Source organism: Entelurus aequoreus, linkage group LG22 (genome assembly GCF_033978785.1).
Source record: "Entelurus aequoreus isolate RoL-2023_Sb linkage group LG22, RoL_Eaeq_v1.1, whole genome shotgun sequence".
Taxonomy (NCBI): Eukaryota; Metazoa; Chordata; class Actinopteri; order Syngnathiformes; family Syngnathidae; genus Entelurus; species Entelurus aequoreus.
Genome location: NC_084752.1, coordinates 41,056,593 through 41,069,384, shown reverse-complemented (window position 1 = coordinate 41,069,384; position 12,792 = coordinate 41,056,593). Strand labels below are relative to the sequence as shown.

Sequence of the window (12,792 nt, the reverse complement as noted above, 5' to 3'; positions counted from 1 at the left end):
ACATTCTTCATGAAAAGGAGACAGTTTGAGGTTGATGTTCCTCTCAGTTTGTAACAATGTGTGATTGATTGATTGGAGGAGTTATGAGAAGTTTGCATAGGAAGGCTACACTTTCATCACGGTACACATTCACTGCTACAACAAAGCCTGAGATGGTTTCAGTTGAATTTTTTTTTTTAACTCACACAGAACACAGTACTATGTAGAAAGTAGACAAAAATACTGCTAGAAAGTAAATTAAAATAAAATTAAAGCAAAAAGGCTTTGTCTATTCCCATACGGGTAGCGACAACCTGTGTCGTCTTTTCAAAGCCACTTTGAAAGAAGTAAGGGACTTACACTCCTTTGTGGCTATTGATAGGAAGATCCACATGTTGGTGGTATAGCAGGCAAACTAATTAGAAACTTTTTTGGAGTGAAATCTGGGTTGAATTTGATTTGTACATCTACTTCTGGTGTTATAATGGTGAACATTTTTTACATTTCTGAAGTATCTAGACAGGCACATGGGTATTTTAGTGGTATGGTGTATCTTGTACACCAGACCAACTGCAAGGAGCTGTACTCTGTCGGCGACTAAGAGCATTAAGGAAATGGTTGGCGGAAATGTGAGCCCGAGATGGACTTTGTTTTGGGTATGTCGAGTTTGTTTTTCAGGGCTGTTAAGGCGTCATGGTAGCAAACATGAACTCTGTAGTCAAAGTGGGGTTAAATGAGTGCTCGTGTTAGAGTCTTAAGTGTATTTCTACCCACCAGCGGGGCGATCCTACTATGTAAGAACAGAATTTGTCGGCTGATTCTTTGACTACCTTAGTAGTAATTTTTTCACTGGAGAGATTAGTCTCTACGATGCAGCCAAGATAGGTCATCTCATTTTTGTTTGTTATCAGAATCAGAATAGTTTTATTGCCATTGTTTGAGAACGGGTTCACAAACTAGGAATTTTTCTTGGTGCAAACGTACGACATAAAACACATATAACACATATTTGGTATAAAAAGAGCTGTGACTGAGCTATATATACACCAATATTATAATATTGTCACCCACTTTGACTGTGAACTTATCTACTTTTCTGAGGTTAGGAATTGACCCAAAGACCTGTGTACTTGCAAGTACCAGGCGAGTCTTAATTTGCCAGTTTGTCATTGAAAGCCTTGCTAGTCTAGGTCTTAAGGATTGTAGCTTTGCTTGTTTTGTGGCCGTCAGCTTTGGTTTTATTTTTTTTACAGGTATAGAAAATGATGGAATGATCACTTAAGCCGCATACAGTAGTTCCACTTGTGGTGATCTTGGACTGGTCAGAAGTAACAACGAGGTCTATGAAGGTTTAAAGGCCTACTGCCGACCACGCAGTCTGATAGTTTATATATCAATGATGAAATCTTAACATTGCAACACATGCCAATACGGCCGGGTTAGATTACTAAAGTGCAATTTTAAATTTTGCGCGAAATATCCTGCTGAAAACATCTCCGTATGATGACCTCTGCGCGTGACCTCACGGATTGTAGAGGATATTTTGGGACAGCATTGTGGCCAGCTATTAAGTCGTCTGTTTTCATCACAAAATTCCACAGTATTCTGGACATCTTTGTTGGTGAATCTTTTGCAATTTGTTCAATGAACAATGGAGACAGCAAAGATGAAAGCTGTAGGTGGGAAGCGGTGTATTTCGGCCCGCTGCAGCAACACAAACACGTAGCCGGTGTTTCATTGTTTACATTCCCGGAAGATGACAGTCAAGCTTTACCATTGGCCTGTGGAGAACTGGGACAACAGAGACTCTTACCAGGAGGACTTTGAGTTGGGTACGCAGACGCTGTACCGTGAGTACGCAACCAGAATGTTGCCATAAGCATTTTGTTTAATTCATATGTGTAACGCAATACGCAGCTGCGGCTTCCAAACATTTGATCGCTTGCCCGTACGTGCACGGCGCTATGTGCATGTCACGTACGTAACTTTGGGGAAATATATGTGCTGTATCAACTTTGAGGAGGTGAACGGTGCTTTGGGCTGTGGGATGTGTGTTGTGCGGGTGTTTGATTTGTATTGGCGGGTTATATGGACGGGAGGGGGGAGGTGTTTGTTATGCGGGATTAATTTGTGGCATATTAAATATAAGCCTGGTTGTGTTGTGGCTAATAGAGTATATATATGTCTTGTGTTTATTTACTGTTTTAGTCATTTCCAGCTGAATATTAGGTCCCACCCGCCTCTCACAGCATCTTCCCTATCTGAATCGCTCACACTGCCCTCTAATCCTTCACTCTCACTTTCCTCATCCACGAATCTTTCATCTTCGCTCAAATTAATGGGGTAATCGTCGCTTTCTCGGTCCGAATCGCTCTCGCTGCTGGTGGCCATGATTGTAAACAATGTGCAGATGTGAGGAGCTCCACAACCTGTGACGTCACGCTCATATCGTCTGCTACTTCCGGTACAGGCAAGGCTTTTTTATCAGCGACCAAAAGTTGCAAACTTTATCGTCGATGTTCTCTACTAAATCCTTTCAGCAAAAATATGGCAATATCGCGAAATGATCAAGTATGACACATAGAATGGACCTGCTATCCCCGTTTAAATAAGAAAATCACATTTCAGTAGGCCTTTAAAAGGACTCACTCACCCTGGTAGTTTGCTTAATGAGCTAAGTGAGACAATGTTGTTGGCACAGCTTGGTGAAGGTTTTAAAAATGGGTGCATCCTTTCAGGACATATCTGTGTTCCAGTCCCCAAGAAGATGTAAACCTGTATCAACATGTTTACACAAAACTCACACACTCACCAAATACATTTTACACTGTAATCAAATCCAATTAAAGTTATAATTTCACTTCCTGATTGTGACTTACATGCAACAATAAGTGAAAGTAAACATTTATTTTCAATAACCAAAGTAGTCAACACTTGAATTATTAAAAGAGCATAAAAGTGACTGGCTTTCTGTCAGCGTGTCGTAGATGGTCTCCAATTCCTAAAGAGGAATTGTTGATGGAGATACTCAATAAAACACCACATAGTAAAACATGTTTTTGGTAAAAGTTCCTTTTGGCCCAGCCAACAAAATGACCACCCAAAAGTATTCTGCATGATGACAGAAACATACCATGAATGTTTTTTTAAGTGATTTTGGAATTATATATTTTTTTATTTCCATGATATTTAAGTTATGGTAATGACAATCTCAATATTTACACACTTTACATCAGTGAGTGTAAAGTTAAGAATGCCTCAATCAATGCTGCCTCGTACTTATAAAACTTTTCAAATTGACCCCCATCACATGTCCAAGTCTGTTTTTGTACTCACTGTACCACTTTTTAATTAATTTGAGGACAAAAGGTGGTATTTCCTGTGTTTTTATTGGTTGTTTTGCTACACACTTTTAACACAACACACAAAAGAACACAATCTCATTGTGTTAACAGTGTCAGTCCAAAACTATTTATATTCACTCTTTATCTCTTATCATTTACTTATTTACCCAACAGACGTCCAGCAGCCCCCCACATTAAAGAGGAAGAGGAGGATCCACAGCCCACCCACATTAAAGAGGAAGAGGAGGAAGAGTGTGTTGTATGGCAGGAGGAGGATGATGTCAGCAAGTTTCCACTGACTGTTGTCTCTGTGAAGACTGAAGAGCATGAAGACAAAGCACCTGAGTCCTCACAGCTTCATCACAGTCCAAGTAAGCACATATCATTTTATTCTCAGGGCATTCAATCCATCACAACTGGACTGTTCACTTTGTCTTAGAAGACTCATCCAAGTAGGCTTCATCACTTCATGCTCATACACTTCAAGTCTTAAATCTAATCATTGGAATTTAGAGGGGAACTGCACTTTTTTGGGGGGAATTGTTCTATCGTTCACAATCATTATAAAAGACATGACGGTGGATATATATATAAACAAAAAATCACATTCTAACTAGGGCTGGACGATATGGCCTTTTATTAATATGTGGATATGTTTAGGCCATGTCATGATACACCATATATATGTGGATATGTTTAGTCCATGTCACGATACACCATATATATGTGGATATGTTTAGTCCATGTCACGATACACCATATATTTGTGGATATGTTTAGGCCATGACACGATACACCATATATATGTGGATATGTTTAGTCCATGTCACGATACACCATATATTTGTGGATATGTTTAGGCCATGACACGATACACCATATATATGTGGATATGTTTAGGCCATGTCACGATACACCATATATATGTGGATATGTTTAGGCCATGTCACGATACACCATATATATGTGGATATGTTTAGGCCATGTCACGATACACCATATATATGTGGATATGTTTCGTCCATGTCACGATACACCATATATATGTGGATATGTTTCGTCCATGTCACGATACACCATATATTTGTGGATATGTTTAGGCCATGACACGATACACCATATATATGTGGATATGTTTAGGCCATGTCACGATACACCATATATATGTGGATATGTTTCGTCCATGTCACGATACACCATATATATGTGGATATGTTTAGTCCATGTCACGATGCACCATATATATGTGGATATGTTTAGGCCATGTCACGATACACCATATATATGTGGATATGTTTAGTCCATGTCACGATACACCATATATATGTGGATATGTTTAGGCCATGTCACGATACACCATATATATGTGGATATGTTTAGTCCATGTCACGATACACCATATATAAGTGGATATGTTTAAGCCATGTCACGATACACCATATATATGTGGATATGTTTAGGCCATGTCACGATACACCATATTGTTGGAAGCATATCCATATTTAAGTGTTACTTCTTTCTAAACTCCTATAGTCATATAAACAATAGCTAGTATTCTTCCTTCTTTTGGGTCTCATAGTAAGGTGTTGGCCTTCTAGCAGTGGAATGCAGAGAGTAGAGATAACACAAGAAGGAGGAATACTCCCTGTTCTGCTTCCCTGGCCAGACTCAAGATAAGAGACAAGGAGAATGTGTTTGAAGTTAGAGAAGTGAGGGCGGGGGGAGATATTGAAGAGGAGAGTGCATTCCGGGATGTTTTCAGATCAACTTGGGCTACGCATTTGTATGTGTTGTTCGAGGCTGGTCTCTATTCTCAAATATTTGACAATAAATTACAAAATACCTATTCTGTGCTTGGTGGTACCTTTGAGTTCAGTTTATATGTCATCTAAGGAACTTGGGACTGACCAGCGTTTTACATCCCACTTGGAGGAACATCTGGTCAAACGCAACAATTTATATTTGGATATGTTTAGTCCATGTCACGATACACCATATATATGTGGATATGTTTAGGCCATGTCACGATACACCATATATATTTGGATATGTTTAGTCCATGTCACGATACACCATATATATGTGGATATGTTTAGTCCATGTCACGATACACCATATATGTGTGGATATGTTTAGGCCATGTCACGATACACCATATATTTGTGGATATGTTTAGTCCATGTCACGATACACCATATATTTGTGGATATGTTTAGGCCATGTCACAATACACCATATATATGTGGATATGTTTAGTCCATGTCACGATACACCATATATATGTGGATATGTTTAAGCCATGTCACGATACACCATATATATGTGGATATGTTTAGGCCATGTCACGATGCACCATATATAAGTGGATATGTTTAGGCCATGTCACGATACACCATATATATGTGGATATGTTTAGGCCATGTCACGATACACCATATATAAGTGGATATGTTTAGGCCATGTCACGATACACCATATATATGTGGATATGTTTAGGCCATGTCACGATACACCATATATATGTGGATATGTTTAGGCCATGTCACATTACACCATATATATGTGGATATGTTTAGTCCATGTCACGATACACCATATATAAGTGGATATGTTTAGGCCATGTCACGATACACCATATATATGTGGATATGTTTAGGCCATGTCACGATATACCATATATATTTGGATATGTTTAGTCCATGTCACGATACACCATATATATGTGGATATGTTTAGGCCATGTCACGATACACCATATATATTTGGATATGTTTAGGCAATGTCACGATACACCATATATATGTGGATATGTTTAGTCCATGTCACGATACACCATATATTTGTGGATATGTTTAGGCCATGTCACGATACACCATATATATGTGGATATGTTTAGTCCATGTCACGATACACCATATATATGTGGATATGTTTAAGCCATGTCACGATACACCATATATATGTGGATATTTTGCCTTAGCCTTGAATGAACACTTGATGCATATAATCACAGCAGTATGATGATTCTATGTGTCTACATTAGGGATGTCCCGATCCAGGTTTTTGCACTTCCGATCCGATACCGATGTTGTTTTTGCACTTCCGATCCGATACCGATACTGGAAAAAAATAAAATCTATTAAATAAATAAATATTGACTGTTACCCCCCTAAAAAAATAAAATAAATAAATATTGACTGTTGTTACCCAAAGTATATTAAGTGGGATTTTTCAGAAAAACAAATATATACAGCAACACAAAAACAACCTGTCTCTGTGATCACTATAGGTGTATAAATAAAATCAGTCCCATGGGCACAAAACTGAAAATAATACAGCTCTCCAAAAAGTGCACTTCTGCTGCTATTTGACATAACTGTTTGTTATGATGCTTTGACATTTTTGAACTTTATTTCTTTATTGAAAGAAAATTCTATGAGGAGAAAAGTTGTTTGCAAATGTGGTTACAATGCTAAACAATGAAAAGTTAAAGCTAAAAAAAGAAATACACTTTATTGAGTTAACATTATTTCTTTATAGGGTAGATAGATAGATAGATGTGATGTTATGTTATGAGCTAGGGAATATAACAACTACACTACCCAGCATGCAACGGGAGTGACGAGCATGTGCAGTAGCCCCGAAAAGTGTCGTCACCCGGCAGCTAAGAATGAGGTTATGAGCACGCTGTGAAAGTAAACGTCAAGAACTCAGCCAACACGCCTTGTCTGCTATATTTATAATTAGACAGACAAGACATATACAGTGTGATTTTGTAACGTTTACAAGGAAAGAAAAACAAAAGTTAAAAAAGGGAGATGTCATATATATGTATGTGCTGCGGTTGCTGTAAGAACGTTGCGACAGCTGCCGTAAAGGAGGTGCGCTGCTAGCCTGGTTGCTATGTTTCCGGTTGGTGGTAAAAGTGTTGGTCATGTGTTTGTACCCTGCTAATATCTCTCAGTAAAGTGATTCATTGGATTATACCTTTTGTTTTGAACTTTATTACACCTTGGAGCGCTTTCTGCTTTCCCTATCTGCGGCTAATGACTGAGCTACGTGACGTAATTTCTTGTGATGTCTCAAGGGGCATTTCTGGTGGGGACGGGATTCGTTCCCAGCGATTCGAATAAAGAACCAACTCTTTTTCTTTACTATAGTGGTCTCGATAACGGGTACCGGTTCTCAAAAAGGGATTAGAGTCCGAGGACTCGGTTCTTTTCTTATCAAACAACCGGGAAAACCGGTTTCGAGTATCATCCCTACTTTCAAGGGGTATGTCACGTTTGAAAATATCCTGTAGAGCTTGGTTTATCTCTTTCCAATAGTCCTTTATGATGGAGCAGTCCCAGAAAACATGCTAGTGGTTTGCATTTACATTCCCACCATTTCTCCTGCAGGCAGGGGAGTTGTTATCATAGTGACACTTCTGAGAAGGTGTAATAAAAAATCTGATCAAACTTTTCCAGCCAAACTGGAAACAGCTGGTACAAGTCCATTGATATTTCCATATTATTGTCCATTCTTCCTCAGATATAGTTATCCCTCCTTCCTTCTCCCATTTTCTTTTAATATATGAAGTTGAATAGGATTTCATATTCAACAGACCCTTATACAAGCATGAAACAATTCTATCAATAATTTCTGAATTGTAGGCTTTTGTAAACAGTTCAATCAAACATATACTCGTCTTTGTGACACTTTTCACCTTCATATTAACAAAATGTCGCAACTGCAAATATCGCTAGAAGTCTTGGTTTTCTAATATATATGTTCTTTTAATAATTTCAAAACTAAGCATTTTTTATCTTTCATTACACTACATAAAGATTTTATACCCCTAGATATCCAGTCCTTAAATCTTGAGTCTAATTTATTAGGTGTAAACTCTGTATCATAGGCACACCATTTAAGAACTGCAATATCACTCTCGAGTTTGTATTCCTTTATGATCATTTTCCACACTTTGGGTCCATTTCACCCATGGGTTATCAGTGTTATTTATCTGGGTTTGTAAATTCCTATCCACCAGGGTTGCTTGTATGGGGATGGAGGGCATTTCTTCTTCAATCATTTTCCTTTGAGCAATGTATGATGGGTTGCACCAGCATATCTCTGCTCTCATCTGGGCTGCAAAATAATAATATCGGAGGCAAGGTAAACCCCATCCTCCCTTTTGTTTGACCAATTGTAAAGTTTTGAGACGAACTCTTGGCCTTTTACTTTGCCATATATACCTTGATAGCATTTTGTCCAGTTCATTGAATTGGTTTTGGTTAATCTCTATTGGCAGGGTTTGAAATAGGTACAGCAGTCTTGGCAGTACATTCATTTTAATGGAATCAATTCTAGAACTAAGGCTAAAAAAGGAATTAAGTTCCATCTTGCTATGTCATCTTTTATTTTTTTATGTATGGGTAGATAATTGTATTCTGATAATTTTGTTAGATCTTTTGACAAATTAATGCCCAGGTATTTAAAAGACTCTGTTTGCCATATCAGAGGGTAACTACTTCTGATTTCCCCTGGTGGGTTATAATTATATGAGAGTGGATGGGTTTTACCGATATTGATTTTATATCCTGATAGTTGACCATACAGTTCAAATGATTGCATTAATTTAGGGAGCGAGTATGTTTGGTGTCCGAGGTAGACCGAAATGTCATCCGCATAGCAGGCCAATTTATACTCTCTTCCTTTAATCATGATTTCCTTAATATCTTCATTTTGTCTGATAGACTGAGCTAATGGCTCCAGATATAATGCAAAGAGTAATGGTGACCATGCACCAGAGGTGGGACCAAGTCATTGTTTTGCAAGTCACAAGTAAGTCTCGAGTCTTTGCCCTCAAGTCCCGAGTCAAGACAGGCAAGTCCAGAGTCAAGTCCAAAGTCAAGTCCCAAGTCCTGCATTTTGAGTTTCGAGTCCTTTCAAATCCTTTTAACCACAGACTAATATATTTACACAGATTGTATATGATTTTAAAACGCTCTATTTATTTATTACAACAAGTGCATTTGAAATTGCAGGAATAAAAATAGTGCTGACATTGCACGTCATAATAGCACTATTAAACAGTCATTTTAAACATTTAACTCATTCCTTTACAGAATAAACACATTTGAAAAAACAAGTGCAACTGTACTTATTTGCACAAAAGAGTTAACATTGTATTTCCATGGCATATTGCATTGTAACTAGTTCCACAGCAGTTTCTATCCTGTTCTTACCTCATCTCATTGATCTCATCTCATACTGTATGTGTGTTGATGTGTGCGTACACATGGAAAACATAACAAATACATGAACATAACAATGAACAGAGTTGTACTTTTTAGATGTCAGGGCCCTATGCAATATGTACACATATTTTTAACATAGTATACATTTTAACTGACCTTTATTTGACTGTTTGTCTTTTTGTAGGTGGCTAAAATACGCGGTGCTGCTGACCGCCGTCTAACGTTACGTTACTGTGTGTGATACATTGACTAACGTAACGTTATGTATAGGTACCTCATGCAACCCTGCTTAAAAATAATAATTTGACAAAAAGTATGAATAAGGTAGCGAACTGCAGTGGACGCAACAGATTGCCGTGTTTGCAATGACGTTATAACCATAGACATGTTATAAGTAGACGCAGCATTGGCTGCTGTGACGCGAGCAATTTTGCCGCCATCTTGAAGTGGTGATGAGGAGCCGGCGAGCAGCCTAAACTGACAGTTGACAGGTAAAAAACAAAGATGCTGTACATGCCGAACATTAACGTACATGCCGAACATTAACGTACTATTGGTTGTATTTTGTGAGAATAATATTAGCACAGAGTTGAGAAGGAGCAAAGATCTTCAATATTTGTATGTGAAAATCACAAAGAAATCTTCTGGGGGAGGATGACGCCCCTACAGGGGTTTTGTTTACAAACTTTCAGCCCCACCTAAAACAAAATTCACCAGCCGCCTTTGATTATGATGCATTCTCATTTTAGGCAAAATATAAGACAATACTTTCTTAACAGTATAATTGTAACCAGGAATAAGTCTTCAAGTAACAATATTCAAATACTAACATTGTTGGGTAAGACAGAATTTGGTTTTATTCTGAATCCAGTGAAACAGATTGGTGGTTTTAGCTGATATAAAAACTTTCAGGTGTTTATATATGTTTATTTTTAAGTATTTGGCAGACGCTTTTATCCAAAGAGACATACATAAAAAATACATATAAAACAATCAGTGTAAACATGATCATTTAAGGGAAGAATGTAATACAAAATATCAATACAAAGTGTCAAGACAAAATAAACTGACTGCTGCTGCTGCAACAGAGATACAGTCTATAAGATATATAGATATCTAATGTATTCATACATTGTTTATGTAACATGTATATATAACCTCATCATATTGTTTCTTGAATTTAAAAATAGCTGACCGTTTTTTCCCCCTTCTCTGGGATTATATTCCCAGTTTTGATCTCGGACGTCTGGTCACTTATAGCATATAAGAATATTCTATCACTGTTAAGCAAACTATGAATAATAAAACACGCCAAAACATGTGTCCTTTATCATAGCTACACATATGACAAAAAAGCGTGTAAAATCAGTGGTATTCAGTGAGGTAAAATGAATTAAATGTGCTGACAGTTCATTGTTCCTGCCAAATGAATTTCACTGAGTGGAGCGGATCACCACTCCAAGATGGCGGCCCCACATCTCGTCAGCGCCAGTAGGCATTAGCGCTCGATGCTGCGTACCCTTATAAGATGTCAATGCTTATAGCGTTAGCAGTGAGTTTACAGCCTCACTGATTTAACTGCACAGCAAATAAAAGTTACGTTACTTAGAAAATAAACGTTAGTGCAACTTCAAATGTCGAACGAAGTTGGAAGATTAGTTTTTTGTTGACCAAGTCGTAGTTTTAATACCAGAACGAAACTATCTTTGGCGTAATTTTTCCTCACTGGCGCGTTGTTTGAGAGCAATTCTTCGTTGGTTGTCCTGCAATTTGATTGGATGAATGCTGTGGGATGAAAACAACGTGGATGTAATTTGATTGGCTGTTGGACTGACAGGCAGCACACACGCTGACAGGCAGCACACACGCTGATAGACACAGACGTACAAAATGGAAGATACGGAGCGCTCCTGAATAACTTTTTAATCTTTGGGTTTTGGGGAAAGTAGCAAGGCTTGTCAAGTCAAAAGGCTCAAGTCCAAGTAAAGTCACAAGTCATTGATGTTAAAGTCTAAGTCCAGTTGCAAGTCTCTTTACATTTTGTCAAGTCGAGTCTAAAGTCATCAAATTCATGACTCGAGTCCAAGTCATGTGACTCGAGTCCACACTTCTGCCATGCACATCCCTGTCTAGAGCCCCTTTCTAGGTTAAAACTGTTTGATAAGTATCCATTGACTTTAATCCTAGCAGTAGGATTGTTATATAGTGCCTGTATAGTTTTAATGATTGTATCCTGAAAGCCAAATTTATTTAGAACTCTGTAAAGAAAATTCCAATTGACCGAATCAAAGGCCTTTTCACACTTATAACAATTGCTTCGATGTTTTTTCTTTTTATGTGATCCATAATATGTAGTGTCTTTCTTATACAGGTATTGTCTTGTGTTTGGCGTTGATGTATAAAACCTGTTTGATCATTATGTATCAATATAGGTAAGAAATCTTCTAATTGTTTGGCCATAATGGAAGTAAATAGTTTATAATCTACATTGAGAACCGATATTGGCCTGTAAGATCCACATTCAATTCTATTCTTGCCTTCTTTTGGTATAGCTGAGATAATTGCCTCCCTCCAACTAAGTGGTGTTTGTGCCTTTTTTAAGACCCAATTCAATGTGGGGAGTAAAACAGGTATTAATTATTTTTTAAATTCCTTATACCACTCAGCCGTGTAACCGTCTGATCCTGGCGATTTACTTAATTTAAGCCTACTAATTACAACTTTTAATTCATTTTCAGTTATATCTGCAGATATTGTTTGGTTTTGTTTTTCATCTAAAATAGGTAAAACCAGGGAGTTCAGGAAGCTGTCAATTTGGGTTATGCTCCTACTAGAGACCTCGGAGTATAAAGTTTTATAAAAATGTTCAAAGGCTTCCTGAATTTCGTTTGGTTTAGTTTTTATCTCTTTTGTTCTTGGATCCCCGATTTTATGAATTGTGTTTTCCGCTATCTTTTTTTTTAGTTTCCATGCCAATATTTTCATAGACTTAGAGCCACTTTCATAGTGTCTCTGTTTCAAAAACATTAGATTTTTAAAAATTTGTTGTGTGGCAAAACTGTTAATTTCATTCCTAGTATTTCTTATTTCCCTTAATGTATCTTGTTCCAAATGTAGTTTGTTTTCTTTCTAATTCTCTTAGTTTTTTTTTTTAAGCCATTTGATTTTGTATTCTCATTTTTTTTCTTAAATGAAGATATTGCTATAATTTTCCCTCTTATAACAGC

At 37.5% G+C, this 12,792-nt stretch overlaps 2 protein-coding genes across 4 annotated transcripts in view; one reads left to right on the top strand and one right to left on the bottom strand.

Annotated features, from left to right (window-relative positions):
- The window catches only part of LOC133639746 (uncharacterized), a 51,800-nt gene that overhangs the window by 11,373 nt on the left and 27,635 nt on the right, over positions 1 to 12,792 (bottom strand). The gene's annotated exons all lie outside the window — the stretch shown is intronic.
- LOC133639728 (oocyte zinc finger protein XlCOF6-like) overlaps positions 1 to 12,792 on the top strand; it is a 29,737-nt gene that overhangs the window by 1,038 nt on the left and 15,907 nt on the right. For all 3 annotated transcript variants that reach the window (XM_062033294.1, XM_062033292.1, XM_062033291.1), the window contains one exon: positions 3,498 to 3,694. In XM_062033294.1, the coding sequence (XP_061889278.1) occupies positions 3,498 to 3,694 (197 nt within the window). The remainder of the gene's footprint in view (positions 1 to 3,497; positions 3,695 to 12,792) is intronic.